This window comes from Camelina sativa, chromosome 20 (genome assembly GCF_030686135.1).
Source record: "Camelina sativa cultivar CO46 ecotype springtype chromosome 20, ASM3068613v1".
NCBI classification, from domain to species: Eukaryota; Viridiplantae; Streptophyta; class Magnoliopsida; order Brassicales; family Brassicaceae; genus Camelina; species Camelina sativa.
The window spans coordinates 69130-96615 of record NC_141899.1 but is presented as its reverse complement, the minus strand read 5'-3'; the positions used below and the strand labels follow the sequence as shown (position 1 = coordinate 96615).

Here is a 27486-nt window from a genome sequence, read left to right as displayed (position 1 = left end):
CGTGTGAAACTAAAAACGTTTATTTATTCGACCACCGTACGTACCCCATTTGGTGGGTCATTGGAGGCTCTATCTCTCTCACCTGCCCAAAATAAGACACGTCGTCGTCTAACACGTGGCATAAGTGCATAGGTCAGTTTTCGGAGAAGAATAAAATAAAAAGATTCGAAACAAATGTCGCATTAAATATGTATGGACCTGATTGTTAGGATAAATATATGTAAAAGGAGGCAAGGCAAGCACGACGACGAGTGACCCTCCTTACTAATTAGACAAATTTAATCCCCAAAACAAAACCAAAAAGACAAAAAAAACAAATCCCCATATTTTACTTAGCCGACTAACTAACTAACTAATAGTAATACTGTATGTATGAGCCGAGACTGAGACTGAGCCGAGAGTACCGTACAATACCATCCTCCTCCTCCTCCTCCTCCTGGGCCCTGAGAGACTTGAAAAAAGAATGTCCAACTCAACACGTGTCGTCATCTTATTAATTTTTTTTTGACAAGTCATCTTATTAATTTGATAACAAAAAAACATTACTTCTTCTTCCATTTTATATTAATTAATTTTTCTTTTTAAAAAAGAAAAGAAGGAAGAAAGAAACAAAAGAATACTGTAGTTTGCCTTTTTTTTTTTTTTTTTTTTTTTTTTTATTGGGTAAGCAAAAAAGCCCCCCAAAAAAAAAAAAAAAAAACAGAGTAGAGAGCAAAGGCGTCTACCATCTTCTCCATTGGCTTGCTTCGTCTCTCTCTCTCTCTTTACTTAAACTTTACTTTTGAGGAAACAAAAATCCTCATCTCGCCCGGAGAAAAATAGCTCTGAGAACTCTCTCTCTCTCTCTCTCTCGCTCTCTTCCTTCCTTCCTGAGGAGATATATATATATATATATATATAACAACGACTGGTGGTAATACTCTTTTTCTTTTACGATTCATTCTTCTGATTGGATTATTATTTCCTCATCCTGCGGTTTTATTCTTTTAGCTACACAAAAAAAAAAAAAAACTGAATTCAATGTGTAGATAGTTCTCTCTGGTTCGGACGAATTAGGGTTTAATTGACTTTGAGCTTTTGGATGGATGGTGTGTAGTCTAGTCTTCCTACAGGAGATACATATATATATATATATATATATTTGATTCAATTAGATTTTGGAACTAACCAACTGAATCCCCCCCCCCCCCCACCCTTAGGTTCTTGTGATTTTTTTTTTTTGTTTTGGATGTTTTTGGTTTAGAAGAAGGAAGGGTATTATTATTGAATACATAACCAATATGAGTGGCGGCGATGATGAGACTAATAGTCATCATCATCATAATGGATCATCGTCGGGGGCTCTGATGACGATTGACCAAAGTCTGCTTCTCGATCCCAAATTGTTGTTCATCGGCTCCAAGATTGGCCAAGGCGCTCACGGCAAAGTCTACCAAGGAAGGTATGGTAGCGAGATTGTTGCTATCAAAGTTGTCAAACCTGATGACAAATCTTCCTTAGAGAGCCGCCGTTTCATCCGCGAAGTCAATATGATGTCCCGAGTTCAACACCCTAATCTTGTCAAGGTCTCTCTCTCTTTCTTCCCCTGTTTCTTTTTTTTTTTTTTTTTTTATTTCTTTCTTTCTAAAAATTTGGGAAACTTTTGAAAACAGTTTATTGGAGCCTGCAAAGACCCTCTCATGGTGATAGTGACTGAGCTGCTCCCAGGGATGTCCCTCCGTAAATATCTTGCCTCCATCCGTCCTCAGGTGCTCCATCTCCCTCTTGCTTTGTCCTTTGCCCTTGACATTTCCCGCGCCTTGGACTGCTTACACGCCAATGGTATCATTCACCGTGACCTCAAACCTGGTATGTATGTCACTCTCTCCTAGCTTCGTTGGATGGACCTATCTTTTTTTTTATAAAAAAAGAAAAAAGAAAAAAACTTGCTTTCTTATGGTTTGTTGTCCTGTCCCAGACAACTTGTTGCTCACGGAGAATCACAAATCCGTCAAGCTTGCCGATTTTGGGCTTGCTAGGGAAGAAACCGTTACTGAGATGATGACCGCTGAGACTGGGACTTACCGTTGGATGGCTCCTGAGGTCTGCCCACTCCCGTCAGTCTTGTACTGTACTACATGGATTCACATTTTACATTCTCCCCTGCATTAACATTATCACCCACCAATGCATCTATGTCTTCATGATTGTCATCCGTAGCTCTACAGTACTGTGACCCTTCGCCAAGGAGAGAAGAAGCATTACAATAACAAAGTTGATGTCTACAGCTTTGGTATCGTGCTCTGGGAGCTTCTCACTAATCGGATGCCTTTCGAGGGCATGTCCAACCTTCAAGCCGCCTATGCTGCAGCATTCAAGGTTTTTTATCTTCTTCTTCCCCTGTGATCTTTGAGCTATATTGGAAACTAACCTCTTTTCTTCTTCAACACATTGCAGCAGGAGAGGCCAGGAATGCCAGAGGGTATACCTCCCAGTCTCGCGTTCATAGTGCAGTCTTGTTGGGCGGAGGACCCAAACATGAGGCCAAGCTTCAGCCAAATTATCAGACTGCTCAATGAGTTCCTCCTTACCCTCACTCCTCCCCCTCCGCCTCTGCCTCACCCTCACACCAACAGGACCAACAGCGGAGCCATCACTGAGTTCTCCAGCCGCGAAAAGGGAAAATTTGCCTTCATTCGCCAGCTTTTTGCTGCTAAGAGGAACAGAAACTCTTAGGTACCTACCAAGAAGAGATCTTCGTCTTCGCCACTGCCACTGCTTTGGTGAATACATGACTTTAGCCGACAAGTACAAGATTAGTCTTACGTAGCACTCACTTCTTCTTCTTCTTGTCAAGTGATTAACTCTGGTGTATCAGCTTCACACGCCAAACTAATCTAGTCAAATGTTAAAACCTATGTTTATCTTTATACATACTAAAAAGTAAAAACACTTGTGGATGGTCAACTATGTATATTATCTACTTTATACGTTTTATACTTTTCGAATTTCTCAGAGAAACATACAGCCCCTATGTGCATTCCATAATGGCCATAGAGAGTATCTAATTTTTAAAAAAAATTATTAAAACTAAGAAAAAAACGAAGAATAGAAAGTGATTCTTATATATTACTAACATTAATGTTCTCTAAATAAAAATATCATTATATTAAATGTTAAAAAATATTTATATTCATTTTTCACATCAGACATAAATTTATATTCGCAAATCAGTAGTATCTTTACAGTTTACACAAATATATATATATATATATATGTATATGTATCCCTTTGTAATTCGTTAATGTATACTATAGAATTTGTTTATCATTAGATATACTATATTTACACAATTTTGACAAGTTTATATTCAAAAACTGTTAACTAATTTTAAAATGTACTTGCAACTCTATAATGCAGATAATAGTAAACATATAAATGTACAAGTGATTTTCTGTAGATTAGTGGCCATTATTAAGTTTTACACTACAATATGTTTTTTTTACTTTAGATATTCTAACCTTTTTTGAAACTGTGTTGATGATTAATATTCTTTTGACTTAGTTTAAAACCTTTTTTATTCGTTGATAGTTTTGAAAAACGACATTGGCATACGTATACAAAATTATATCGGTACCAATTTTTTGACAAAGTATAAAATTTTAAAGCTGACAGTATATTATAATAAATGGGTTGAAATGACTTGATTGTATTTTAAAGCAAAAACATAAAGATTTTCCATTTCAATAAAACATCCAGCTAAGTAGTGTGGAAAATAAATAAATGTAACAGATCTTTGAATACAAAAGATAGTAACGAAAGTTTCTATTTGAATTTTAAAACAAAAGATGAGTAAATGCAACTTGCTTAATCTTGGTAAACTAGAGATTCAGAAAGAAACCAGAGTGGACTTATGTTTCCTAACAAAAATATGACACATATATATCGTATTAATATCTTCAAATTAAGAAAGTGTGAATTGAAACCGACGGAAGTTAAAGAAAATATTACCAAATAAAGAGAATAATTGATAATCTACAGAGTAGAGAGAAAAGGAAATTAAGAAAAGATGCAAATTAATGGGAAAGAAGAAAAGTGATAAGAGGCATAAATCTTGAAGGAGATATATAAAGAATCAAAGGCATAAGGCAAAAAATAGTGTCAATGAGCCGTTTCCTTGAATGTTACTTTCTAAAATTGGGATTCTCTACCATAAGTATGAAGATTTTTTTGACATTAATGATTATATCCCTATTGAACAATTAAATACAAGCACCCCATCGATCTTGTTCATCATCATATTCTTTTTACACACACACACAAATCTCTTTTGTTCCTTTGACCATGGAACTCAACCTCTCTACGCCCACATCATGTTCCTCCAGCAGCATCTCGTCATCTTCGCATGAGATCATCCCGAGGACCAAGGGGAAAATGAAAGAGAAGATTGCGGCTGAACCAGCGGTGGAGACTCCGCGGCTCGAGTTCCGCTTCCTGTTCGACGAAAATATAAGAAACTCTGGCTTTGGAGGAGTTTTAGATGATGAGGCACAAGGGACGAGGGACGAGGCTAAAGCGAGGGTGTTTGCTTGCACCTTCTGCAAAAAAGAGTTCTCTACGTCGCAAGCCTTGGGAGGACATCAAAACGCTCACAAGCAAGAGCGATCATTGGCTAAAAGGCGTAAGGAGATGGAAATAAACTACCCTGGACTCTCCTTCTACAGCCAGTACCCGCCGCCAAGTGGTATTTCCTACAACGGCAGCAGCTCCTCGCAATATGATCTTGGGGTTCGTTACAATCCTAACATTGCTAAAACTAAGCAGCCCTTTCCTTTCAACGTCTTCAGATGTCGACTTGGATACAGAGGGCTTAATATCCCTATGTTGTCTCACCTCTCGGTTCCACAGACTGACGATTTGTCCAAAAATTTGATTGCAAACCTAGAGGGCAACGTTCACGTGCAAGGCGAGGGAAAAGATCAACCGGACACTGATACTTCCAACGATTCTGATATAGACTTGTCTCTCAAGCTATAGATTTCTTTTTTTCTCGGGAGGGTTAAATTTTATTAGTTGTTCCTTGATTCTGCTTTTCTTTTTTTTTCTTGTGTTTTTTTTTTTTAATATCGTAATGTTAAAGCTTATATTACTATTTTTTAAGTAAAAAGAAGTGACTTTGAATTCCCTGGTCTTCTACTTGACACAAAAATAAATAAAAAGTGTTCACTAGTTTTATGTTAACGATCTGAAATTTCAAAATTTAAAAGCGTTTTTTTGGCGTAGATAACAGCTTTATATATATATGATAACTAAATACTGTAATATATGCGAGATTAATCATTTGAATTTTAGAAATAGAACCAGTTATTATCATTTACGAATTGGATTGTGTTACTATAAAGATTTTGTGATGCAGTTAAAACTTGTTTGGGATGAAACAAAAGTCATCTCTTGGGATTGGAGATTTAGTGGGTGAAGGTTGCATTCAGCAGTGACTCTGTGACACCCCGGTTTCATAAACTTGTGGAAAAGTTTAAAAGAATTGATTTGACTACCTATGTCACTAAAGTGCACTTATCTTTTCGCTCAAGGGTGCTGAAAGAACTCCAGAGTTAAGCGTGATGAGAAAACTCAGAAAAAAATTATGTGGTGATTTGTAGGGACGATAACAAGTCTTTAAAAACTTCCCGGACGTAACAAACCGACCGCCGGATATTGATGGCCTCACGGGCTTAGTGAGAAGACGTGAGATCCATTAAAAAAGATGGGCCCATGGACTGGGATTGGGGCATTACAGACTCCTCTCCTCAACCACCAACCATACTCTTTTCTCTTCTAAGGTTATATAAACCTCTTTCTCACTACGTTCTAAGTAGTACTAAGCAACAGAGTAAGAGGAGAGAGAGAGAGAAATGATGAGAGTTGTGCTACCGTTATGTCTGCTTCTTGTTTCCATTGTTTCAAGGGGTTGTGAAGCAGCGGAGTCTTGCAACGCGGTAGTAGCCAACCTTTACCCGTGCGCTGTGTACGTGGCGCAGGGAGGAACCATTCCGGGCAGCTGTTGCACTAGCATCAGGATGCTCAACGGACAAGCAAAGAGCGCATCAAACAGGCAAGGTGTGTGTCGCTGAATCAAGTCTCGTTGGGAGGAGTGTCTTACACGTCAAAGAATCTCAAGAATGCTGCCACTTTGCCAGCCAAGTGTGGTGTCAAACTTCCTTACAAGATCGACCCTTCCACCAACTGCAACAGGTAAAAACAATACACATATACATGCTTTCACAGTTGAGTTTGCTACCCTTTTAATTATAAAGACATAAAAAATAAAATTATCTGTATCTCTAATCAGTCATATATACATCTTATACAGCATTAAATGAGAGAAAGAAGCTGCTGCAAGAGCAAAAAGACCAAGAATAAAGGACATGTGTTTTGTCTAATGTAACCGGAGTTTAGCGCTTTCCCGCTACTATTGTACTAAACTAATCTATGTTGACCAAGACAGACAATGAGTGATCCAATCAAATTACTCACTAATCTAGTATTTTACTATCTTACATCTTTTTTTTTTTTTTGTTTATAATAACTTTTCCTGTTATTCACGCAAAATAAGTCTTGATTAATTTTATTTCTTCGGGTTTTGGAATTTTAATCCAAACCCTACAAAACAAACTAGAAAAAAAAAAAAAAAATGGTAAGAGTCCCGGGGGAATTTCTTGGCTCCTCTTAGCCGCCAAGGGGGTAATTGGCCCTGGATTTGGAACGTCAAGTAAGTAAATGGGCCTGCAGATTTTGTAATCATCATCGACGCGTCAACGAATCCTTGGAATACACTCTTTTGTGAGAGTAAGTAGTTCCCTATTATTAACAGAGTGAGTTGTTTCCTTCCTAACGTAGGTTTCCAAAAGCAAAAGCAATCTTGTTGTGACAAAAAATCTATGTGGCTTGCCTGCCGACTCCGGGAATAAACAACAAACATAATCCGGCTCTTCTAAGATTGTTTTAGTTTTGTCATTTTGCAGTTTTGCTTTCTAATCATAAACTTTCCCACTTTACAGTTTCAATTTTTAATTTTTAATTTTTTAAGGACATAACAAAAAGATAATGACATATGATGTTATCTTTCACTAGACTAGTCATTTACACAATGGTATTGTAGAACCTAGTCATAAATAATAATATGTCACCAAGACATCAAATGGTACTCTTATTAGCTAGGTTGTAAAATTGAGTACCCAAAAAACGTGGGAGTGAGTTACACAAACCTGGTTCGGCTTTGTATAACAATAAAAACCCAATAATTGAGATGACGCGGACGCTGATATGCTGATGCTGCTGCTGCGTGGTATATATATATATCATTAATTGAAAATGTGAGTGTAAAGAGTGAGTGAGTGGGGGTTGTTGTTGTTAATGTTGTGATTCACCAAATAGTTTGTTGCCACTTCTGATGACTTCATTCATCCTTAAAAAAAAGATGGTTTTATTCTTGGTGCTTTCTTTGCTGTTGCATTATTTTTACACCTCTCTCACTTGATGAAGAAGAAACAACCAACAACAAAAAAAGAAGAACCCAAAATCTCTTTAATTAGTCTTTCAAAAAAATAAATTTCATGCGATCTGATCTGATCTGATCTGATCTGACGGGGGACCCAACACTTGAAACTGACGCATATTTAAATTACTAATAAATGAAAGTGATTTTGATTATACTCCATCCATATGTGTAAAAGAATTATAAGTATATCGATCTTTCAGAGACAAACAAAATATCTTCCAAGTGCCAAAGACCAGAATCTGTGTAATAATTGTCTTCTTCTCTCACTTGTGATTTTTTTTTCATCCATAATTTACTTCTCTATAATATTGTGCAAATCCACACATAATATATATATAGCCAAAAAGAAAGAAAAAAAAAAAAAATTAACAGATAGGAGAAAAGGAGGAGGAAGGTCCCCACTTTTGTATTAAAAGATAACCACAAAACCGCTGAGAGAGAGAGAGAAATCACAAAAAAAAAAAAAAAAAAAAAAAAAAAGAAGTAAGTAGTTAAACCCAACCTGCTTGGGAGTTCTTGATCTCCTCCTCATCATCACGTCTCTCCCACACCACACACACAATATTTTTGAAGAAGCAGCTGAGAGAAACACCAATTGTCAATTGACGCCTAATGCATCGACTGCTGCTGCTGGATTCCCACGGCGGTAACGAGACGAGCGGCAGCGGCGGAGATGGGTACCTGAGGGACATGAACTTCGACGCAAACATGGTGATCATACTCGCCGCTCTTCTCTGCGCCTTGATACTAGCGCTAGGGCTGAATTCTATCCTCCGGTGCGCCATGGGATGCGGTTTCGGGTTATCATCATCTGGGGCGACGATGGCCGACAGAACTGGACTAAAGAAGCGAGAGCTGAACAAGTTTCCTGTAGCTGCGTACGGGTCGACTAGCCTTGTGAATATAGCGGCTACGGAGTGCGCCATATGTTTGGGTGAATTCTCCGACGGCGAGAGAGTCCGTGTTCTGCCCCCGTGTAATCACAGCTTCCACATGTCTTGCATCGACACCTGGCTTGTCTCTCACTCTTCCTGTCCTAATTGTCGCCATTCACTCATCCCTGCATAAATGATTGGTGGTGGTTACTCCATCCACTACTACTAGTAGTAAGTAGTAAACTACTCCATCACTAATTACTAGTAAACTAGCCTAGTAGAGTTTAAATAAACACACACTTCATTATTATTCCTAATTTTGGTAGCTTATTGTTGTTAGTACTACTAAGTCAGTCAGTCTTCTTCACTTGTTGTTGTAGTAAAATTAGTAAATCAGATACTTTACTGTTTGTTTATGCGTTGTTTAATATTTTTAAAGATACGAAACCCGAACGAATGAGGCCCACCTTGTTTGGGCCTATTCAAGTATTCAAAAAGCCCATCTTGTTGTTGTTGTTGTTGTTGTTGTTGTTGTTTGTGTAAGTCGGTCGCCCTAATCGACGAGTGATGATGATGATGGGTGGTGGTGAGTCTGAAAAGCAGAGGTCGGTGGTGCTGTGGAAGCTTAAAGTTTGTGTGAGAGCCGAACGTTTCAGTTTGAAGCTCAATCTACGGAACAGGCTCTCTTCTTGGAAGCTTCACCGGTTCTCATTCGTCCTAAGATTCCGAAATCATCATCTCAAAGTGGATTCTCAATCCAAACCCGATCGCGTCAGATTCATCCGGAGTCTTGCTGCTGCTATCTTCCGTAGGCGGAGGCGGAGAGAAGCTGTGGATGCCAAGACACTCATCGAATTGGTTTGGAACCGAGCGGTGGTAGCGGCAAAGAAAGCAAGAGGCGTGGGTGCCGCCGTAACTCTGATCATCATCGTTGCCAATTACCTAATGCCATGGATCAAGTTGAGAAGCGAACCGTTCCAATTATATTAGGTTATGCTTTGTTTGGTATTAACTAAGTAAAAAAAAAAAAAAAAAAGGCATTTTCAATGAATTGTTTGTTCCACCGAAAATAAATTCAAGACGGAAAAGTAGCCAAACAAATGATATTCAAATTCTTCTTCTGCTAAACAGAAATAAAATAGCTGTTTAGTTGTGTAAAAATCATCCCCTGATATGTTATGCTTATGGGATTTATTCAGTGTTTTGTTTTAATAATTAAAATATGCCTTCAAACTTAGAGACCAAGCAATTCAATTTCAAAGACGGCTCTCACTTTGTTTTGGTGGACACGAGACCAAAGCTCTCACTTTGTTTTGGTGTGACAACTTGGAAACTGGTAACCTCTCAGTGAGGCAAATAGAGTGAGTGTGTGTGATTAGTTGAGTGGAATGCAGAGCATTGTCACACACACACACTGCAAGGTCGTCCACCGCTCGCTGAATTATAAATGTTTGGATCTTTGCATTGACTTAGAGAACCACGGCCCAAGTGTTGATGTTGGTCCATTACTCCCAAGTCCACAACTGCATATATCTTCTTATAACATACGAACCAAAGCCTTTTTGTTGGGGAAATGTTAACTAGCCGAAGGTACCTTTGAGAGTTGAGACTGGAAGCCAAAAAGTGCAAAAGGTAGAACAATAAAAGTTGTAATGGGGTTTCATATTGTAACGTTAATTCAAAAAAAAAAAAAAAAAAGGTATGGAATAATACTAAACTACTGGACTACTTCGTAGTATATGGTAACATGCTTTTAGTGTCGTCTAACGAGGAGAATAAAGTGGAGACCCGACATGAGAAAAGCGAAGACATAATGATATTTATAAATGCACTAAAATTTTGAGAAATGTTTTAGGGTGATTGCGTCTCATATCTGAATCGTCTGCTGCTATACAGCTATAGTAAGGTAAAAAAAAAACAAAAAATAATCGACAATATGTTCCTCCTGACCACCATGTGTGATGAGTAAATGAATTGCATGGCTTAAATGAATGAGTGTATGCACATTACCTAACAAAAATAAAATGAAATTAAACAAAAGTTTTGGGAGAATATGAAAATGAGAAGTGAGTAAAGTGTGTGGGGCACTCCATAACTATACAATAATGAAAGCATTACAGAAAAAGCTCAAGCTTGGACCCTTTGGGACTTTCACTTCACAATGGTGGACTTCTCTTTTCCCTTTTGTTTTTTGCTTTATGGAAAAGAACAATCAAAAAGCCAAGGAATGATTATTACGAACATAAAATTAAAATTTGTGACAGTGTGGAACTCTGACTAAAAATGCTTAGTGCGCCTGACTGACGTCTAAATTCTGAGTAAATGCTTAGTGTGTGTGTGTGTTGATTAGAATCATGCTAACTGAAAACAGCAATGTGTTTACAGATTCAAAAAAAAAAAAAAACAGGACATAGCAAACCGAGAAACCTTAACAGTTAACACAAAGGCTTCAATTCAAGGAGTTAGTAATATGCGGAATAAAGAGATCCTTTGATCAACACTCTTTTTAGAGCTACAAATGTCTTTCGTTTGAATCTTTTTAATGAACCAACCCTTCAACATTGTGATTGCTATGAAACCAAGTGTAAAGATTCACAACTTAACAGTGGTGAACTCACAAGAAAAAACCACTTTTCTTAAAAATAAAGACGAAAGCTATATTATGATAGTGTGAAAACTGAAGAAGGAATGAAGAAATACAAGGATAGATTGATTCATTATGAATCACTCTAAGTCATGAGAGGGGGGACACTGTATCAGCTCTAATATTTTTACCACTTCCTCCATGTCCGGCCTATTCGACGGCACTTGGGAGCCACATACCAAACCTAGTTTAATCGCCGGTATTGCCTCCTCGGCTGGAAAATTCCCTCTCAACCGAGGGTCAACGCACTCCTCCACTCTCCCTTCTTCTAACCTTTCTCTCACCGTCTCACAGAGCACCACCACGTCATCCTCCGCGTACTCCACCGGCCTCTTCCCCGTCACCACCTCCAGCACCAGGATCCCAAACCCATAAACATCGCACTTGTCGGTTATCTTGACTGTTCGGCATGCAAACTCTGGGGCTGTGTACCCCAGTGCGCTCTGTACCTTGCCGCTCAAGACGCACCTATCTAGTGCCGAAGCCAACAGCCTGGCCAGCCCAAAGTCAGAGACCTTAGCCTCCCCTGTGGCGTCTACGAGCACATTAGTTGCTTTCAGATTGTAGTGAGTGATGTTACTGCCATGCAAATAAGCTAGACCTCTGGCTATCCCTAGAATGATGCTGAAGCGTTGACGCCACGTTAGGCAAACACTCTCGTCTCCGTGGAGATGTCTGTGCAAGCTTCCACCAGAAACAAACTCGTGGATCAGGAGCTGCAGCGATTGCGTCCAGTAGTACCCTTTCATCTCCACCAGATTATTGTGCCTCAGCTTCCCGAGTTTTCTCATCTCTCTCTCGAATTCCTCCTGCGACTTTATTAGACCCGACACTGTCAGTTTCTTGACTGCCACAGGACGACCATCTTGGAGATTCGTCTTGTAGACCACTCCGAACCCACCACGTCCCAGCTCGCATTCCTTGTTGAGCAACGCATCAGCGCCAGTGGTGTCAAAGACGTCGGCTTCGCCAGAGAACATCACCAGCTTTCCGAATTCTTGATGATCTTTACTGGGGGAACAGCTGAACGTTTCTCCAACAGAGAGAGCAAGAGCAGCAGCTGCATTGTGACGAGAAACACTAGCTCGGGCGTGGACGTTGAGGAGAGTGACGGCCACGACCCCAAAGGCAATGAAGGCGGCAGCGCCAATTGCAATGAGGGCAGAAATGCTGAGAACGCTCTTCCTGATCTTCCCGGTGAGAGCTGGGCCATTGGTTGGATTGGAGGAGTTGGGGTTGAGGACGATTGGTTTTGGATGGACAGAGAGACATGAGCGATTCACAACGGAGCCACAGAGGGATGGGTTAGCGGTGACGGCAGAGAGAGGGATGGTGTTGAAGAAAGCTCCAGCTGGCAGCTCCCCTGTGAGGCTGTTGTGGGAGATGTTGAAGGTCAAGAGATGCGAAAGTTTCTCTATTTCTTTTGGTAAGCTTCCCGAGAGGTTGTTTCTGGACAGGTCAACGTACTTGAGATTGCTCAAACTGCCAATGCTCCCCGGAATCACACCGGATAATTCATTATCTGACAGATCTCTGCACAACCCCACCCCCACATTATATATTATTTGTATTTTACTGTGAGAGAGAGATGATATATTGTAATAATACAACAAGACAGTTTCAGAGCATGAAGAAGTAAGACAGGGACTTGTGGTACAGCGAGCGAGCTTACATTGCGTTCAAAGCGGAACAGTTAGAGATCTGTGGCGGAATCTGACCGGAGAGGCGATTTCTGTGCAGATGAAGTTGTTTCAAGGAGACGGCTCCTCCGATCTCAGCAGGAAGGGTTCCGTTGAGAAGATTACTACTGAGATCAAGAATCTCAGCGGCTTTTAGTGCTCCGATGGCGGTGGGGATGGAACCGAAGAGAGAGTTGGTGGAGATGTTGAGGTGCACCAAACTTGTGAGGATCCAGATGTTAGACGGTAACTCACCGGAAAAGCTGTTTGAAGAGAGATCGAGGACCCGGAGAGCTGGAAGGAAGGCAACGAGGGTGTCGTTCCCTGATCTTTTGTGGAGACTAAATCTGGAAAGCGAAGAAGAACTTTGGGTGAACATCCACTTAAGCACATCTCTGGTGAATGAGTTCTTGCTGACATCAATGGAGATCAAGTTGGAGCAGTTGGAGATGGTCTGCGGGAGCTCCCCAGCGAGCATGTTAGAGGATAGGTTGAGTTCCTTGAGAAACTCGAGATTCCCGAGGGACAAGGGGACATTGCCGGAGAAGTTGTTCCCAGAGAGATCAAGAGTCTCGAGGGTCGCAACGTCGCCGATCCAATCAGGGATATCTCCGGCCAGAGAGTTACCTCGCAGTCGGATAGAGGTGCAAGAGGAGCTGATCGTTTTCATAGAATCCGGAAGATTCCCAGACAAGTAGTTGTCACTGAAATCAAGCGACTTTAGGGAAGGGCAGCGTCCGATGATGTCGGAAGGAAGGTGACCGGAGAACCAGTTTCTGGAGAAGTTGATAAGGCGGAGATCGTAGAGACCGGAGAGACCGTCGGGGATGTCTCCCTGGAGGAAATTGTCAGAGAAATCAAGAGACTTTAAGCTCTTGAGGGACCTCCACATATCACGAGGTAGTCTCCCAGAAAGCTGATTGCTTGAGAGGTTGAGATGGGTGAGAGTAGAACAGTAGGTTAGGGAGAGAGGGAGGGGACCGGTGAGTTTGTTGTTGGCGAAAGAGACGGAGCTCAAGGACCCGCATTGCTCGAAGAACCCCTCTGGGATCCGACCCGAGAGATGGTTGCCGCTAAAGTCGACGACTTGGAGGCTGCCCAGGTGAGGGAACTCGGGGTTTAGGGTTCCGGTGAGGTTGTTGTTGGAGAGGACCAAGGCGCGGAGGAACTGTAGACGGAGAAGGCCACGGCCAATGTGACCGGAGAGAGAGAAGGAGTCGAGTCGGAGCTCCGTGACACGATTGGTGGCAGGGTCACAAATGCAACCGACCCAGTTGCAGGGGTCGTAGTCCTCCGAGTTCCAGGAAGCGAGCTTTGAGAGAGGGTCGTCGAGTCCAGCCTTGAAAACGATGAGACCCAAAACGTCGTCGTTGAATGTCGGGTCTGCCGTGACTGAAACGGCCAGGAGGATAAAGATGCTGACTGAAACGGCGTCCTTCAACATTGATGATGATGCGACCGACCTTCACAAATGCAACTTACAGGGAATGATGATGCTGGGGGACTCGGAGGATCGGACCAAAAAAAAAAAAAAAGCTTTCCCTTTCTTTTTACCTGAAAATACAAACATAAGGAAGACAGAGGAGTTTTATTGAGTTTTTAACATACATGAGAGAGAGAGAGAAGAACAAAGATGGAAGAAGAAGACAGAGGAGTTTGAAAGGGTTTTGAATAGAGAGAAAGAGTAAAAGGGAAGGTAGAGAGAGTATTAATAATGGTGGACTTAAGATAAGACCCCCAAAAGTGTTTTTGGTTTAATACTCCTTCCTTCCTTCCTCTGTTCTGTTGTGTTGCAGAGAGAGAGAGAGAGAAACTTGTCTAAAGAAAATTAAAAAGAGAAAAAGGAGAGAAGTACACAGATATAAAGAGAGACACTGGTCTGTTGTAGAGTAAGCTCCGGGAGATATAATTCAAGTCTGCAAGACAAATGCTCTCTCTCCCATCCCCGCTTTTTATTTCTTTAATATTTTTTTGTATTCTACCCCTTTTTCAAATAACAAAATACTCTCTCCGTTTCAAAATATAAGATGTTTTAAAATATAAGATGTTTTGGAGAAGTTTGTTGTTTCATAATATATAATGTTTTCAAATTTCAATACAACTTTTAGATTAGTTTAATACTTTATATTATGCAGTATTATTTCTGATTGGTTGAACTTGTTAAAATTAAAAACTTTTTAATCTACGTGCTTTGCTTAAAACATCCTATGAAAAAGTAGTATATAATAATGATACTAGTAATACTTATAAAAAACCGTTCACGCTTTTATGATCATAAATAATACTGTAGTACTAGAAGGAATCAGATTTGAAAATAAAGTAATCAAATGAAAAATTTGGAAGCAGCAAAGCAGGATGATGGAGTAGAGGAGAAGTGATCTCTTTCTCCCCCAAAGCCTTTCTTGTCCCTTAGCATGCTATGCTACGCCATCATTTCCTTTTTTTCTTATTATTATAGACATCACAAAGTTAAGTGACATAATGATTTTTAGACAATCTATGGTGTAGAGCTTCCACACCTCAAGCACTACTACTACGGTACTACCCAAGACTCACTATATTATCAGAGTTTATTGTTTTTTTTTTCTTTAATACCAACTTCTTACATTTAATTAAAAATCGCTTCATTGAATGCACACAGTGGAGAGAAGTGGCGTAAACGGTGCTCACTCCATCTCGCACATCTCCCCGTTGACTTTTACCCTTGCTCTCTTCTCTTCTTCTTCCTTTTTTTTTATTGGTTGTTCTGTGTATGGATCTTACTAGTTTAATGGAAAATAACTCCTATATTATCACTAACTAAATCAAGGCTAAATCAGAGTATTTTTTATATATATTATTCATAAGAGAAAGAAAGAAAAAACAGGGCTAATGAGTGATATGATGAGGATAGAAAAAAACATGCCTACCAAACGTTCTCAAGACTCTACCTTTGTTTCATTCCCAAGCAACAATTCACCACCTTTACATTTATATCTTAACATGTGTTACACAGTGTAAGTTACACTTATATTTTATCCCTTCAGTAGTAAATATGTTTTCATATTCTGTTTTCTGTTTATTGAGTTTTAGTTACTTTGTTTTATGTCTAGTTATTTATAAAAAAAAACCCCCAAATTTCGATCATTTTTTGTTTGTTCAGTTCGCATATATTTAAAAGGATAACTATCAATCTTCAACTCTATTTTTTTTAAGTTGGATTTACTGTGAATCAAGAAGATATATCTGAGCATCATTTCTCAAGAAAATGAATCGTTTAGTGTTTGTTTACAGTTTACTCATAGTTAGGTATACAGATTTCTCCATTTTCCTATAAAAACGCTACTGTGTGTGTGTGCATGATGTTTATCTATAAATTAATATTTGACACCCAATATAAATAAATATATAAATATAACAAATATATGTGGTTGACTTAAACTAATGGATAGACGTGACCAGTATGGTTCTGTAATGTTCGATTCATGTTAACAAAATCAAAGCGAAACTATATAAATGTACGGGCAGCCACACACAAAAAAAGAGTTCAAAGATTGGATTGCCCAACTAAACCATTAAAGAGTTGCAGTAAGTTGAAATTGTCAAACAAGGGAGCAAGAGCAACTATATTATCTTAGAATTTGTTAAAAATGCCTATTTTGATATATCCTTTTTCAAAAATACCCTCTCTAGCCATTTTTATTTTTGCTCTCTTTTAATTTTTAATGACTATTTTACCTTTAGATGAAAATTATTTTATTCAATAAAAAGAAAAACAAAATTTTCCCGCCAAAAAATTTCCGACATATTTTCTCGCCAAAAATTTTTCGAAAAAAATTTCCCGCCAAAAATTTTTTTGTCAAAAAAATCTTGATAAAAAATTTCGACAAAAAAATTTTCCCGCCAAAAAAAATTTACAAGGTTTTAAAAAGGTTTTATAAGGTTTCTACCTTATAAAAGCCTTATAAACACATTGTAAAGGCTTTTACAAGATTTTTTAAAGAGTTTTAAAAGGTTTTTTAAACAACTTGTAAACGCTTTTACAAGATTTTTAAAAGGTTTTTAAAAGGTTTTCAAATGGTTTTTAAAAAGATTTTTAAAAGGTTTTTAAACACCTTATAAACGCTTTTACAATGTTTTTAAAAACCTTGTAAAAGTTTTTATAAGATTTTTAAAAGGGTTTTAGAAATTTTTAAAACACCTTGTAAATGCTTTTAAAAAGTTTTTAAAAGCTTTTATAAGGTGTTTAAAAACCTTTTAAAAGCATTTACAAGCTTTTTAAAAGCATTTACGTGGTTTTTAAAAGCGTTTACAATGTCTTTAAAAAGTATAAATTTCAATATTTTTGGCTGGAAAAATTTTTGATTTTGGCGGGAAATTTTTTTTTTGGCGGGAAAAAATAATTTTTTTGGAAAAATTTTTCGATTTTGGTGGGAAAAAAAATTTTGGCGGGAAAATATTTTCGATTTTGATGACTGTACATTCTTGCTGTCACTCAAAAAGGGTAATTTAGTCATTTTGTATATAAAGAGAGGTAGTTTTAAAAATAGTCAACATGAAGAGGTATTTTTAGAAAGGGGTATAGAAAAAGGGGCATTTTTGAGAATGCCCCTATTATCTTCCGCTTTTATTCTGATTTGGGCATGATCACCTAATTTAACTAATGGGCTATTCTATTCTCAATATTAGGCCCATATTTGATTCCGAAAGTTAAAAAGCCTTATTTATATGCAAGCCCTTTCGATCGATGCATTTTATTTCCGTCTACATATATGATTTTTTTTTTTTTTTAGTTTTGAAATTTCGGTAAATTAATCACTAATCAGCAATTTTAATTTCATAAGTTTGATGCTGTATGTTTAAAATAAAACAGTATCACATTCAATTTATTCTGGGCTCTGTTTAAATTTGTGCAGCAAAAATATATGCTCAAATTAACATCTTAAAAAGTGTGATACAGTATTAGGAAAAGTACTTGACTCTTTTATACGAAACGGGTCTTACGACTTATGCGTATCGTCCGATCTATAAAAGTGTGTGTTTACCTGGACCATTGATTTGGTCAATATATTGACATTCTTATTCCATGCACTTTATCTTATATAAAAATTCAAACCATAAACCGCTAAATGTATAATACTAATTATATATATATATATATATAAATGAAAAACATAGATTTGAATGTTGGTGGCTTATTTGAATTTTCAAATTTTAAACCTTTGTTGTTTTCCTTATTATCTGGAAATTAATTGTAGTAGTAAATAGAATATAATTGACTAGAAGAACGATGGAGATGTAACAAATTAACTAAGGCTTTGAATTCAATTTATCATGTTTATCAGCCTACATTAATATTTGAATTTTAAAAAAAATATATTATATCACATACTACGTACTACTGTATTGGAATGGTAAAAGTAAAATTATTAGGATACGCTGACCAAATGAATAAGTACGGAAGAAAGTGGAGACGATTTTGACCAGAATGTGTGAATATCGCAGTGTGTTTACACTTAACCAACCCATCAATTCAAATCAAGAACATGACTTTTATTTTTTTTCCACACGGACGTTGCTTTCACTCTTAATTAATTAGCTCTCTAACCTAAGCTTCTGGAGTCATCTTATCTTAATTATAAATACATCTAAATTTAAATATACCTATATATTGTAATTATAGGAAACTTACATACAAGTGCCGATATAGAAAAATGCATTACACGTTTATAACGAAACTAACAAGTAACTCAAGCCTAGATTCTCTCTAGCTAGTAGTATCAGAGCTAATAGGAGTTTGATATTTTCTTAAGGTCATATAATATATGTATTATAGGTACATGTCGTCCTCTAATAGATCTATATATGCTACCCTGTGAACATTGACGTGCATACACATGATCGCATGCTAACGCCTTGAAAAAGAATCTTAATTTGATGCATTATTTTAACAAGAAATTTTCGTGTCCGTTTACCCGAAAAATTTCTTCTACCTAAATTAATTCGAACTTCCATGACGCAGACTTTAATATTAGCTGCCATGAATCATGCATACATCTTGAATGATTAAGGTACCAAACAGTATTCGTCATCCTAATTTTGTTTTTTTCTTCTTCTAGAATTCTTAAACAGCATCTAACTATGGGTTGGGTACTTGATTAGGATAATCTTAACTATCCGGTTTTAAATTGCATCATATGCAATAAGCTCACATAAACAAAAAGAGGGGGACCATGTCATGTTAAATGTCATATTAAAATCCTACTATATTAATTGGGAAGTACAAATTTGAAATTAACCTTAAAATGTGTAAAAAATTACATTCAATTGCCATTAGAAAAACTTAATTAAAATTAATTAATTAAATAAATAAATATTGTTAATTAAAACGAAAATTGGGGACACATAAAATAAAATAAATTCTAGAAAAGTAAAAAAAAAACTATTAAAATCAAATATAATTCATACTTAAAAACAAAATTAACAGTTAAGATTTTAAAAATTTAATCGAATAAAATCTATATAACCACAAATTTTATCAAAAAACTTTTCAGCATGGGTTAAATTTTTTATCAAAAATCTAATCGAATATAATATATAACAATTTCATTTAACGGCATAGATTTTTAAAATTAATAAATAAAAGATAAAAGATATAGATATAATATCTTATCTATTTTAAAAACTTATAATTTTCTTTTAGCAAGCGTTTTTTTCTCTGAAAAATAAAACTAAGTTGAGATTTAAATATTTTCAATGCTTGAAGGTGTTTATTACAGACAAGAAATGGAAGCCACAGGAAAAAAACAATGAATGTTGTTTTCAAAGAAGTTTTTAAGAACCTTCACTATCTATATTTAGTTGCTCTTTTTACACGTCAGTTATATCTTTTTATTTACTTCACAGCTATAACAAGAATTGCGTTTAATTGACAAAGGTTTAAACAATTTTGTTCACTACACGCAAATGTTTTATTGACAGGTTTTCAATAAACATTTTTAAAATATAAAAATTTTAATATAAGCAAACCAAATTTTTAATCACAAACCATTATAAATAACATAATAACAAAATAACTTATTACAAATTTTCATCAAAAAAAACTCATTCCGCGGTTTTCCGCGGGTTATTACCTAGTAAAACAAATTAAATGAGATGCATTATCAATATATATTTTTAACTTTTATTTCTTTTGAGAGCATACACGCATTGAAGGACAACACTATACTCTTGGCTCATGGAAATGAGTGGTTCTTTATAATTAGTCAATAGAAAGGCCCTTTTAACTCGAAAGGAGATATAGTTTGTTTGCCCTTTTTTCTGATTATGTATGAATAAAGGGTAGTTAGTGGGTACTTAGGGCAGAAGGGTCAAGAAGGGCTCTTTATCTTTCCGATCTGCTTCAATTGCAAGTTCATTGACCTGACTTAATTAACAACTTCTTGTCTCTCTACTTTTTGACCCTCGTGTTGGAATATTGTACGATCTTAATGGATTTGAATGAGCTAGTCTGGTCTTTCAATTTGTTTTTGTTAAATAAATTAATAGATATATTAGATACTACAAAAAAATAATTTTATTAAGACGAAATATTTAGTCACAATACAAAGTATTTAGTCACAATATAAACATTGTTACGAATTTGTGACGATTTTTGAATGGTTGCAATACAATGGTCACAAATTTTTATTTGTAACAAAAACGTCACAAGAGTTGCAACGAATATATTAGTAACCATTTTGTCATCAATAACTACGACACCAAAAAGTAATAAAACTGTCTTAATTACAGACTAACAAAACGTCTTTAAATCGTCATAATTCGTGTTTAAAAGAACGTTTTAATTATGTATCTTATTGTTACGAAACTATAGTCTCAAATGGTCACAAATGATAATTAGAAATTTGTCGCAAAATTTTAACAAATACTCAAAAATCATGATATTTTGTGACTATCGTAATGTCCAATTTTATCATTAGAAGTTATTTTCAAATGGTGTTATTAATAAAAATTCATTGCATATGATAAAAATTATAACTAAAAAATCAATCTCAAAACAATATTATTTTTTAAATTTATTATCATACAAATTTTTTATAATCATAAACATTAAATATACATTATAAGCTATCTTTATTCTTACAAAAAAAAAAATCACAAATTCGTCCAGATGAACATATTCGATGATAACTTCCATGTTATAACTCCTATGGAAACGATTTCAGGCATTCTGGAAAGTTAAGACTCAGATCTTTCCAACAGTTGGTAGATCAGCTTCTGGTTTCCAACAGTTGGTAGATCAGCTTCTGGTTCAATTTGTAGCAGTGGGAAACGATTTCACAAGATGACTGATGGTAATTCGCGGATCTGCGCAGAATAGGTTTGAGAAAACATGTATAACTTTTAATCTACAAAAGGAGTTGCAAAATCTTTTGGGGAAAACTTACATCTATGGGTTGGGAAATTGCTCACCAAAATTCGTCCATAAAAGAGTCTGTTTACCCCTTATTTTCCACCATCTTCTAGAACATGTAAGATCTGTCCTTAATCTCAATTGTGGCTCCTTGTTCTCTTTCTCTCAAATAGTTCACTCTCTCTCTCTAGGTTATGGAGGCACGAAATTATAAAGAATTAAACCCTAATCATCTCTTAAATAAGTCTGGTTAAATTAGGGTTAGAGACTTGGCTTAATGGGCTTTGTATAAATGACATAACAATTTATACTATTTTATGACTAATGTTTACTCATTTTTATGTCACAAACTGTGACTTGCATATCTTTTATAAGTTCATAACTAATTTGCAACAACATATTGGTCACAATGTAGTCATAAGAGTGACGATTAATATTATCGTAGCATATTCGTCACTAATTGTGACAAACTTTTGTTACTGAGTTTTTTCGTCATAATATAGTGACGAAAATACTATGAATTTGTTACAAATAAACTTAGTCATAATATCGTATTTAAAGTGTCACAAATTTGTGACGGAAATTTTTTGTCTCAAAAATACGTCTCAATAAACTTATTTTCTTGTAGTGAGTGATGGAGTGTGGCAAAGCTCCGGCGACTGGAAACAGTGGTCCGACGAGTGAAAAACCTAGCTAGCTCGAACAATTTTTGTTTCTTTCTCTTTTGTCAGTTTGTGTGTGCTCTTTCCCTCGGGCTCGCAGACACGACACACGAGCGTGGTCGCATGCTTAAATGCATACCCACAAGCCACTTGCAAAAATTGATTATATATATATTAGAAATTTTTGATTGTTTCTCTGGATTCCAAACATTGGGTACTAACTTCAATGTAGAATATATACACCAAGTCTAGATCTGCTTCAGCGTCACCATCTTTTCTTATTGATATTTGATGGTAGAAATGGTATTTAAAAGACTTTACTCAAAGATTTCCGTTTGTAAAAAAAAGAAAAAAAAAAGAAGAAGAAGCTGGCAACAATACAACCATCATGTATAATATACGTTAATAATATTAACTCAAAACAAAAGCTCCAAAGTAGAGACTGAAACATAGTAAGGTTTACGCGCAAGTACATATATAGAGATGTATATGACAAAAAAAAAGTAAGAAAAAAGACGAGATAGGGTTTAGGATTAAAGAAGCTATGTATGATGATAGATCGAGGGGATCGATATATGGTCATGATGAGAAGTCATGAGATGTCCAAAAAGGGTTGAACTCGAAAGCCTCCACCGCGTGGGCAACCTCGGACGACATCCACTGGGATGGAGACCACTCTTCTGCTTTCTCCGGTGTCATGTGTACATCTTTGATGTGATTCTGATTCTGATTCTGATGTTGATAGAGGCTATTGGTGGAGGAGGAGAAGCTGGTGTTGGGGTGACCAAATCGGATCATGTGGGATCCCTCGTGGTCTTCGGGGTCAGACGTGTCAATGGGAAAAGTTGCATAAGCTTGATGGAGCTGGCATGTGTGGTGGCCGAAGTAAGTGGTTGAGTACAATGGTGGATTGTGCTGGATCTTTTGAACCTGCTTCTTTGCTTCACAGTTCTGGTCCTTTGTGTATGCACACTTGTAGTAACTTCTTTGGTGATCAGATTCTTTGATCTGCTTTTGTCCGTATTTCCTCCAGAGGAAACCGTCGTGGTAGATCGGGGTTGAGGATTCATGTCTATGGTAGTCTGAGCTCTCTGCCACTGATGTCTTTCTGCAATCACCAAACTCATATTGATGAGCATATCATTCAATAAATTGATTCTTGAAGTTTTTGGAATTTATTCATACCTTCCCCTCTTGTGAAGTGGTTTCCTTGCGCTCTCAAGAACAGGAGAAGAGTCCTGAGGAGATGAGTTATTGGATTGATCGTCTTGGTGCTCATGATTAGTATCGATCAAGATGGAGAGAGCATCTGAGAAACAATGGAGGACGGACTTGGCCAAATCCTCCCTTTCCATGGACGAATCTGACTCGGTGTGGTCCATGACGAGCAGCTGGTTGGCGCACCCACGGCCGTGAAGCAGCTTCTCCATGGCCTTTTGTTGGCAAGAGTTCATCTTTTGATTTTTATTTTTGAGTAATATCGATCTGTGGGTTTATCACAAGTTAGAGATGTGATTGATGTCTCTTTATATATACTGTTGTATATAAACTATAAAGGTAGGGTGTTGTTAGGAAGTTTCGTATGTGTGAGTTAATTACTATACACTCCTTCGTTAACTTCTCCATCGGATATACTACTCCTATGTAACTCGCATTTTAGGAATGTGCGGATTAATGAGTGACCCCTCGAGATAGAAAAAGACAAAAAAAAACAAGTGTTACTAGTTGACTTACCCAACAACTCTATTTATTATTAAGTAAATTAGTTGATTAATCATGTGTAAACTCTAATCTAAGAACCATGACTTTATGAATCTCTTTACTACAAATTTCATTCATTCTCTTTGCAGTCAAAGAGGTTTCGATCAGTATAGAATTAGCTAGGAAAAAAAAGGGGAGGAGTCCCCATATATATATAAGGAGGGGTCATGTGGCACGTATGGCACCTGAAAAGATGGAACGCCGAATAAACGGGCGTAGATAACGGAGGAGCCACTTTGAACGGCGTAAAAGAGAGCTCCCTCAAAAGTGACGTAGGGTTCGTGACCTCATCGTACCGTGACGACGTGACGTCATTGGTGGTTGAGTTATGGTTGACAGATCATATAATGCACTAATCTCATCCATCCAACGATGGAGATCAATAGCTGCAAAAGGTTTTCTGGTTTTGTAATATAATAAGCGTAATTCCCATGTGCTCCTATCTTTGTTCTTGGATTTCTTTTCTACTCATGTTTCTTTCTTATATATACTGTCTAGATCTAAAGTACGTAACAGCTTCAACTTTTTTATTTCTCTCTTTCCCTTTTCTTCCTTTATAATAAAACCATTGATTAAGCTACATTAATCATAATTAAAAGTAGCCATTGCTTCTGCTTCAATATCGGCGGCTGAGTTTCTTTTACCTTATTAAGTTGTGACTTTCCTCCATCACAAATATGTAAACTTCAACTATTACTATTGTTTTTATTATGTGAATTTTTAACTACGTGTTTACCTTTATATCAAATGGACCCTCCCTAAACTTGGTCGTGCCGGTTTTGAGCTTCCCATTTATAAGTAGATATTACTATAGTTGTGTAAACATGCTCCCTAGCTCACATCATGATGCTCTTTGTGTTAATTGGTATTATATTCGGATCTAATTATATAACTGACTACATATAACGTAAAATATGATATAATGAAATAATTTAATTATCTCTAATGCAGAAACAGTAAAGTTAAGGATGACATGATAACTACGTATAGTTTTTAAAAACCGTAATGTTTGCAGAATTCAACAATTTATAGTTAGCATACATTCCACTAGAAACATCTATACTATTAAATGGGGAGTACACATAGAGATAAAAAAAAAAAAAAACAAAAAACATGACATATATCCATCTTGCCAAACAGACCAACTTGCCTACATAATTAAACTAAAAAAAATTAAACTTTTCTAAACCAGTGGTAACAATTATAAAAGAAATAAATGATTAACTCTTTCATAAGTAAACTTCCCTAAAAAAATGGTAACAATTACTAAAGAAATAAATGATTAACTCTTCCAATATTTTAGGAAACTATATTAACTATAAAAGATACATTCCTATATTTTATGAAATTATATTAATTACAAATAATAAATTTAAATATTTGACATACCGTCACTCTAAAAAATTACAGCCAATAAGATTACAAAATGAAAATTTTAAATATTATAATAAAACAAAATTATTTCTATTAACAATTCCTTGAATTTATATAATTATTAGAATTTTATAAAATAATAAGAGAGTTTTGCAATTAATAGAACTTATCATTTAACAAGATTTCCATAACAACTGTATCTAATTAATTTTTAATAGTAATATGAAAATAACTTAACTTTAATTTAAACAGATGATTTATTTTAAGAAATCTTGAAATAAATCAGTAATTAGTTTACCAAATATCTAAAATTAAGGGATTATTTCTAAAACTAACTTTATATATATACTCTCATCGGTTTAATAGGACTTGCAAAATCTAGACAATTAATTCATTATCCAAATCTAATCATCCATATAGATTCAAACATATTGTATATGCATTAACTGAAAAATAAATAAGCTTTTAAAAGATTTTTTTAATAGATTTTTGTTATTTTAAACGTAAAAGTAAAAAATGTTTAGCTAACTCTTTCCAGCCTATAAATAGAGTAATCGATTTAACATTCACATATCATATACACCACTCTAACACTATTGTTCTATCTCTTTGTTTCTGCAAAAAAAAAAAATGTATATGTCTCTGTATTTAAGTTTGCATATATGCATATACTTTGCTAACATCTACTATATTCTTTTTTTTAGTTCACCAATACTATGTTTTATGTCCTGTTTATCATTTATTATTCTTATGAATTGTTAAATTTATAATTTTCAATCGTGTACATAAGCATATACAAATCAAGACTTTTTTCGACAGCATACATTTTTTACCTAGAGATTGTATATAAGGGAGGATTGTGGTATGAACGGGTGTTCATCCAATTGACATAGCATCTACAAAACAAGAAAATTACATATCTATTGAGAATGTATGTTTTTGATCGAAAATACAAATTGGTCCCATATTGAGAATGTTTTCTTTTATGCAACGGAAATTTGAGAACGGGTGTAGGACATGATGGAACATGATAAAACGGAAAGAGAATTACGTCCACCCCTAAATATTTGTATTTGTCTCAAACGAGTTTTCATCGTTGTTAGCGGTTATATATTTGATTTGATAGTTCACTAATTTAATAGAATCTAACCAATCATTTTGATTTAGTTTGTTATCAGTTCAACCATTATGTTGTTCCAAATTTTAAAATATTGGTGAACCCATTATTATTTTAAATTTTCAAACATTAATAAATTAAACCAAAAAAATCAAACTAAAATCTCAATTAATATGAGTTTGATTATGACTACTAAAATACATTAGTTTATAAACATAACCCCGCACGTATGTGCGGGTCCGAACCTAGTTGCCTTTATAGTTAGCATACATTCCAGCATATAATTCAATTATTAATCATTGCTTTTCAAATAACAATGCACAACAATTTCGAAAATATACAAAATTACATTGATTTATTTTGTTAACAATAAATTGCAGGGAACCTATATTAATATTTTGAAGTACAATTTGGTTTATGCCTTTTAAATTTTACTTATTTAATTTTTGTTTACAATATTAACCCCTAAAACAATTCTGTAAATAACATTACAGAGAAACTCAAATACTAAACTTTCTTAAATTGACCAACATTTGTAATATTTATTGGCATAAAATCTTAACAACATCTATATATTCCGATTTTTTTTAAAAACAACTCTACCCATTAAAGTTTTAACCCATTAAATATTCAAAACTATTTTTATGGATGCTAGAATCTCTCAAATTTAAATGATATATAATAGATTTTCCATAACAAAAGTTTACAATCTCCATAATTATATTAACATTAATAAATTTCCTAAACCGAAATTCCAATTATAAAATATCACATTAAATATGTTGAAAACCCCCATATAATTTGGTTTATTTTTTTAATTTTTGAGGAAGTACCAAAAAAATTAAAATTCTATGAATTATCATAAACTATATATATTGACATGGAAAAGTTATAAACTATAAAAATATGCTAATTTGGTAAAACAATTAACATAATTAAACTTGATAAAAAACTTATTTTGATTATTTTTTTACATAAAAACTTATTTTGATTTTGGTGAGACGGGTTGGCATTAATCTCATATAGGGAGTTAAGTGGAATTGTTTTTTTTTAATACATGTACCATGAGATACATGTATTACTATACTATACATATACCACACGGTTTAAAACTTTGAAGACACTACAAAAATCCTATACTTTGAATAATTATATCAAATAGTAAAATTTTATATTTTTAAAATTAATAAAACAATAATAAAATAACAAATAAATACGATATAAATTTTAAATTTTTAAAATTAAAAATATTATATCCTAGTATAAGTTAACAATTGACACAAAAAGATACAGTACATAATTAATTGGATAAGTTTTGAAATTCAAAGCAGCATTAACCGAATAATTAATCAACAAGAGCTTAGCTGACTACTTAAATTATTTTATACCTTAATATGGTAATATGCATGCACACTGTAGTATTATCTCGTCTCATCCACTAGTTT

The 27486-nt window shown here is 35.4% G+C and overlaps 5 protein-coding genes and 2 pseudogenes across 9 annotated transcripts; 5 read left to right on the top strand and 2 right to left on the bottom strand.

Annotated features, from left to right (window-relative positions):
- The first annotated feature begins 610 nt into the window (after nucleotides 1–610).
- On the top strand, nucleotides 611–3000 carry LOC104768271 (serine/threonine/tyrosine-protein kinase HT1). Of its 4 annotated transcripts, none has more exons than XM_087505860.1 (6): nucleotides 702–913; nucleotides 1244–1565; nucleotides 1653–1848; nucleotides 1958–2082; nucleotides 2200–2358; nucleotides 2437–3000. In XM_087505860.1, exons 2-6 carry the CDS (start codon nucleotides 1281–1283, stop codon nucleotides 2713–2715), a joined length of 1044 nt encoding a protein of 347 aa, XP_087361986.1. In that variant the 5' UTR covers nucleotides 702–913; nucleotides 1244–1280; the 3' UTR covers nucleotides 2716–3000. The 4 variants fall into 4 exon arrangements, with proteins under 4 accessions (XP_010490500.2, XP_087361986.1, XP_087361988.1 ...); XM_087505862.1 differs by having other exon boundaries at nucleotides 749–913; nucleotides 2440–3000; XM_010492198.2 differs by having other exon boundaries at nucleotides 611–1565.
- A 1314-nt stretch (nucleotides 3001–4314) lies between these two features.
- LOC104768270 (zinc finger protein 1) lies at nucleotides 4315–5016 on the top strand. The gene has a single exon (XM_010492197.3). It carries the CDS (start codon nucleotides 4324–4326, stop codon nucleotides 5014–5016), a length of 693 nt encoding a protein of 230 aa, XP_010490499.2. The 5' UTR covers nucleotides 4315–4323.
- An 875-nt stretch (nucleotides 5017–5891) lies between these two features.
- LOC109131373 (non-specific lipid-transfer protein 10 pseudogene) lies at nucleotides 5892–6235 on the top strand (annotated as a pseudogene).
- A 1776-nt stretch (nucleotides 6236–8011) lies between these two features.
- On the top strand, nucleotides 8012–9486 carry LOC104768269 (RING-H2 finger protein ATL74 pseudogene; annotated as a pseudogene). The gene has a single exon (XR_015593443.1). The product of XR_015593443.1 is annotated as an RING-H2 finger protein ATL74 pseudogene (transcript).
- On the top strand, nucleotides 8980–9647 carry LOC109131295 (uncharacterized). Its single transcript, XM_019242063.2, has one exon. It carries the CDS (start codon nucleotides 8980–8982, stop codon nucleotides 9400–9402), a length of 423 nt encoding a protein of 140 aa, XP_019097608.1. The 3' UTR covers nucleotides 9403–9647.
- A 1301-nt stretch (nucleotides 9648–10948) lies between these two features.
- LOC104768268 (leucine-rich repeat receptor-like protein kinase PXC2) lies at nucleotides 10949–14781 on the bottom strand. Its single transcript, XM_087505859.1, has 2 exons — nucleotides 12729–14781; nucleotides 10949–12589 (listed from the first exon to the last, which is right to left on the bottom strand). Exons 1-2 carry the CDS (start codon nucleotides 14177–14179, stop codon nucleotides 11137–11139), a joined length of 2904 nt encoding a protein of 967 aa, XP_087361985.1. The 5' UTR covers nucleotides 14180–14781; the 3' UTR covers nucleotides 10949–11136.
- A 7397-nt stretch (nucleotides 14782–22178) lies between these two features.
- On the bottom strand, nucleotides 22179–23653 carry LOC104768267 (putative WRKY transcription factor 62). The gene is made up of 2 exons (XM_010492193.2): nucleotides 22975–23653; nucleotides 22179–22897 (listed from the first exon to the last, which is right to left on the bottom strand). The coding sequence occupies exons 1-2, from the start codon at nucleotides 23241–23243 to the stop codon at nucleotides 22369–22371; spliced, it is 798 nt and encodes a 265-aa protein (XP_010490495.1). The 5' UTR covers nucleotides 23244–23653; the 3' UTR covers nucleotides 22179–22368.
- Between the last annotated feature and the right edge of the window lie 3833 nt (nucleotides 23654–27486).

Coding starts and splice junctions, on each gene's coding strand:
- LOC104768271 (XM_010492198.2), top strand. CDS start 1,281: ATGAGTGGCGGCGATGATGAGACTAATAGTCATCATCATCATAATGGA. Junction 1,849..1,957: donor TCACCGTGACCTCAAACCTG/GTATGTATGTCA, acceptor GTCCTGTCCCAG/ACAACTTGTTGCTCACGGAG. Junction 2,359..2,436: donor CCTATGCTGCAGCATTCAAG/GTTTTTTATCTT, acceptor AACACATTGCAG/CAGGAGAGGCCAGGAATGCC.
- LOC104768270 (XM_010492197.3), top strand. CDS start 4,324: ATGGAACTCAACCTCTCTACGCCCACATCATGTTCCTCCAGCAGCATC.
- LOC109131295 (XM_019242063.2), top strand. CDS start 8,980: ATGATGATGATGGGTGGTGGTGAGTCTGAAAAGCAGAGGTCGGTGGTG.
- LOC104768268 (XM_087505859.1), bottom strand. CDS start 14,179: ATGTTGAAGGACGCCGTTTCAGTCAGCATCTTTATCCTCCTGGCCGTT. Junction 12,590..12,728: donor TGTTCCGCTTTGAACGCAAT/GTAAGCTCGCTC, acceptor GGGGTTGTGCAG/AGATCTGTCAGATAATGAAT.
- LOC104768267 (XM_010492193.2), bottom strand. CDS start 23,243: ATGAACTCTTGCCAACAAAAGGCCATGGAGAAGCTGCTTCACGGCCGT. Junction 22,898..22,974: donor CCACTTCACAAGAGGGGAAG/GTATGAATAAAT, acceptor TGGTGATTGCAG/AAAGACATCAGTGGCAGAGA.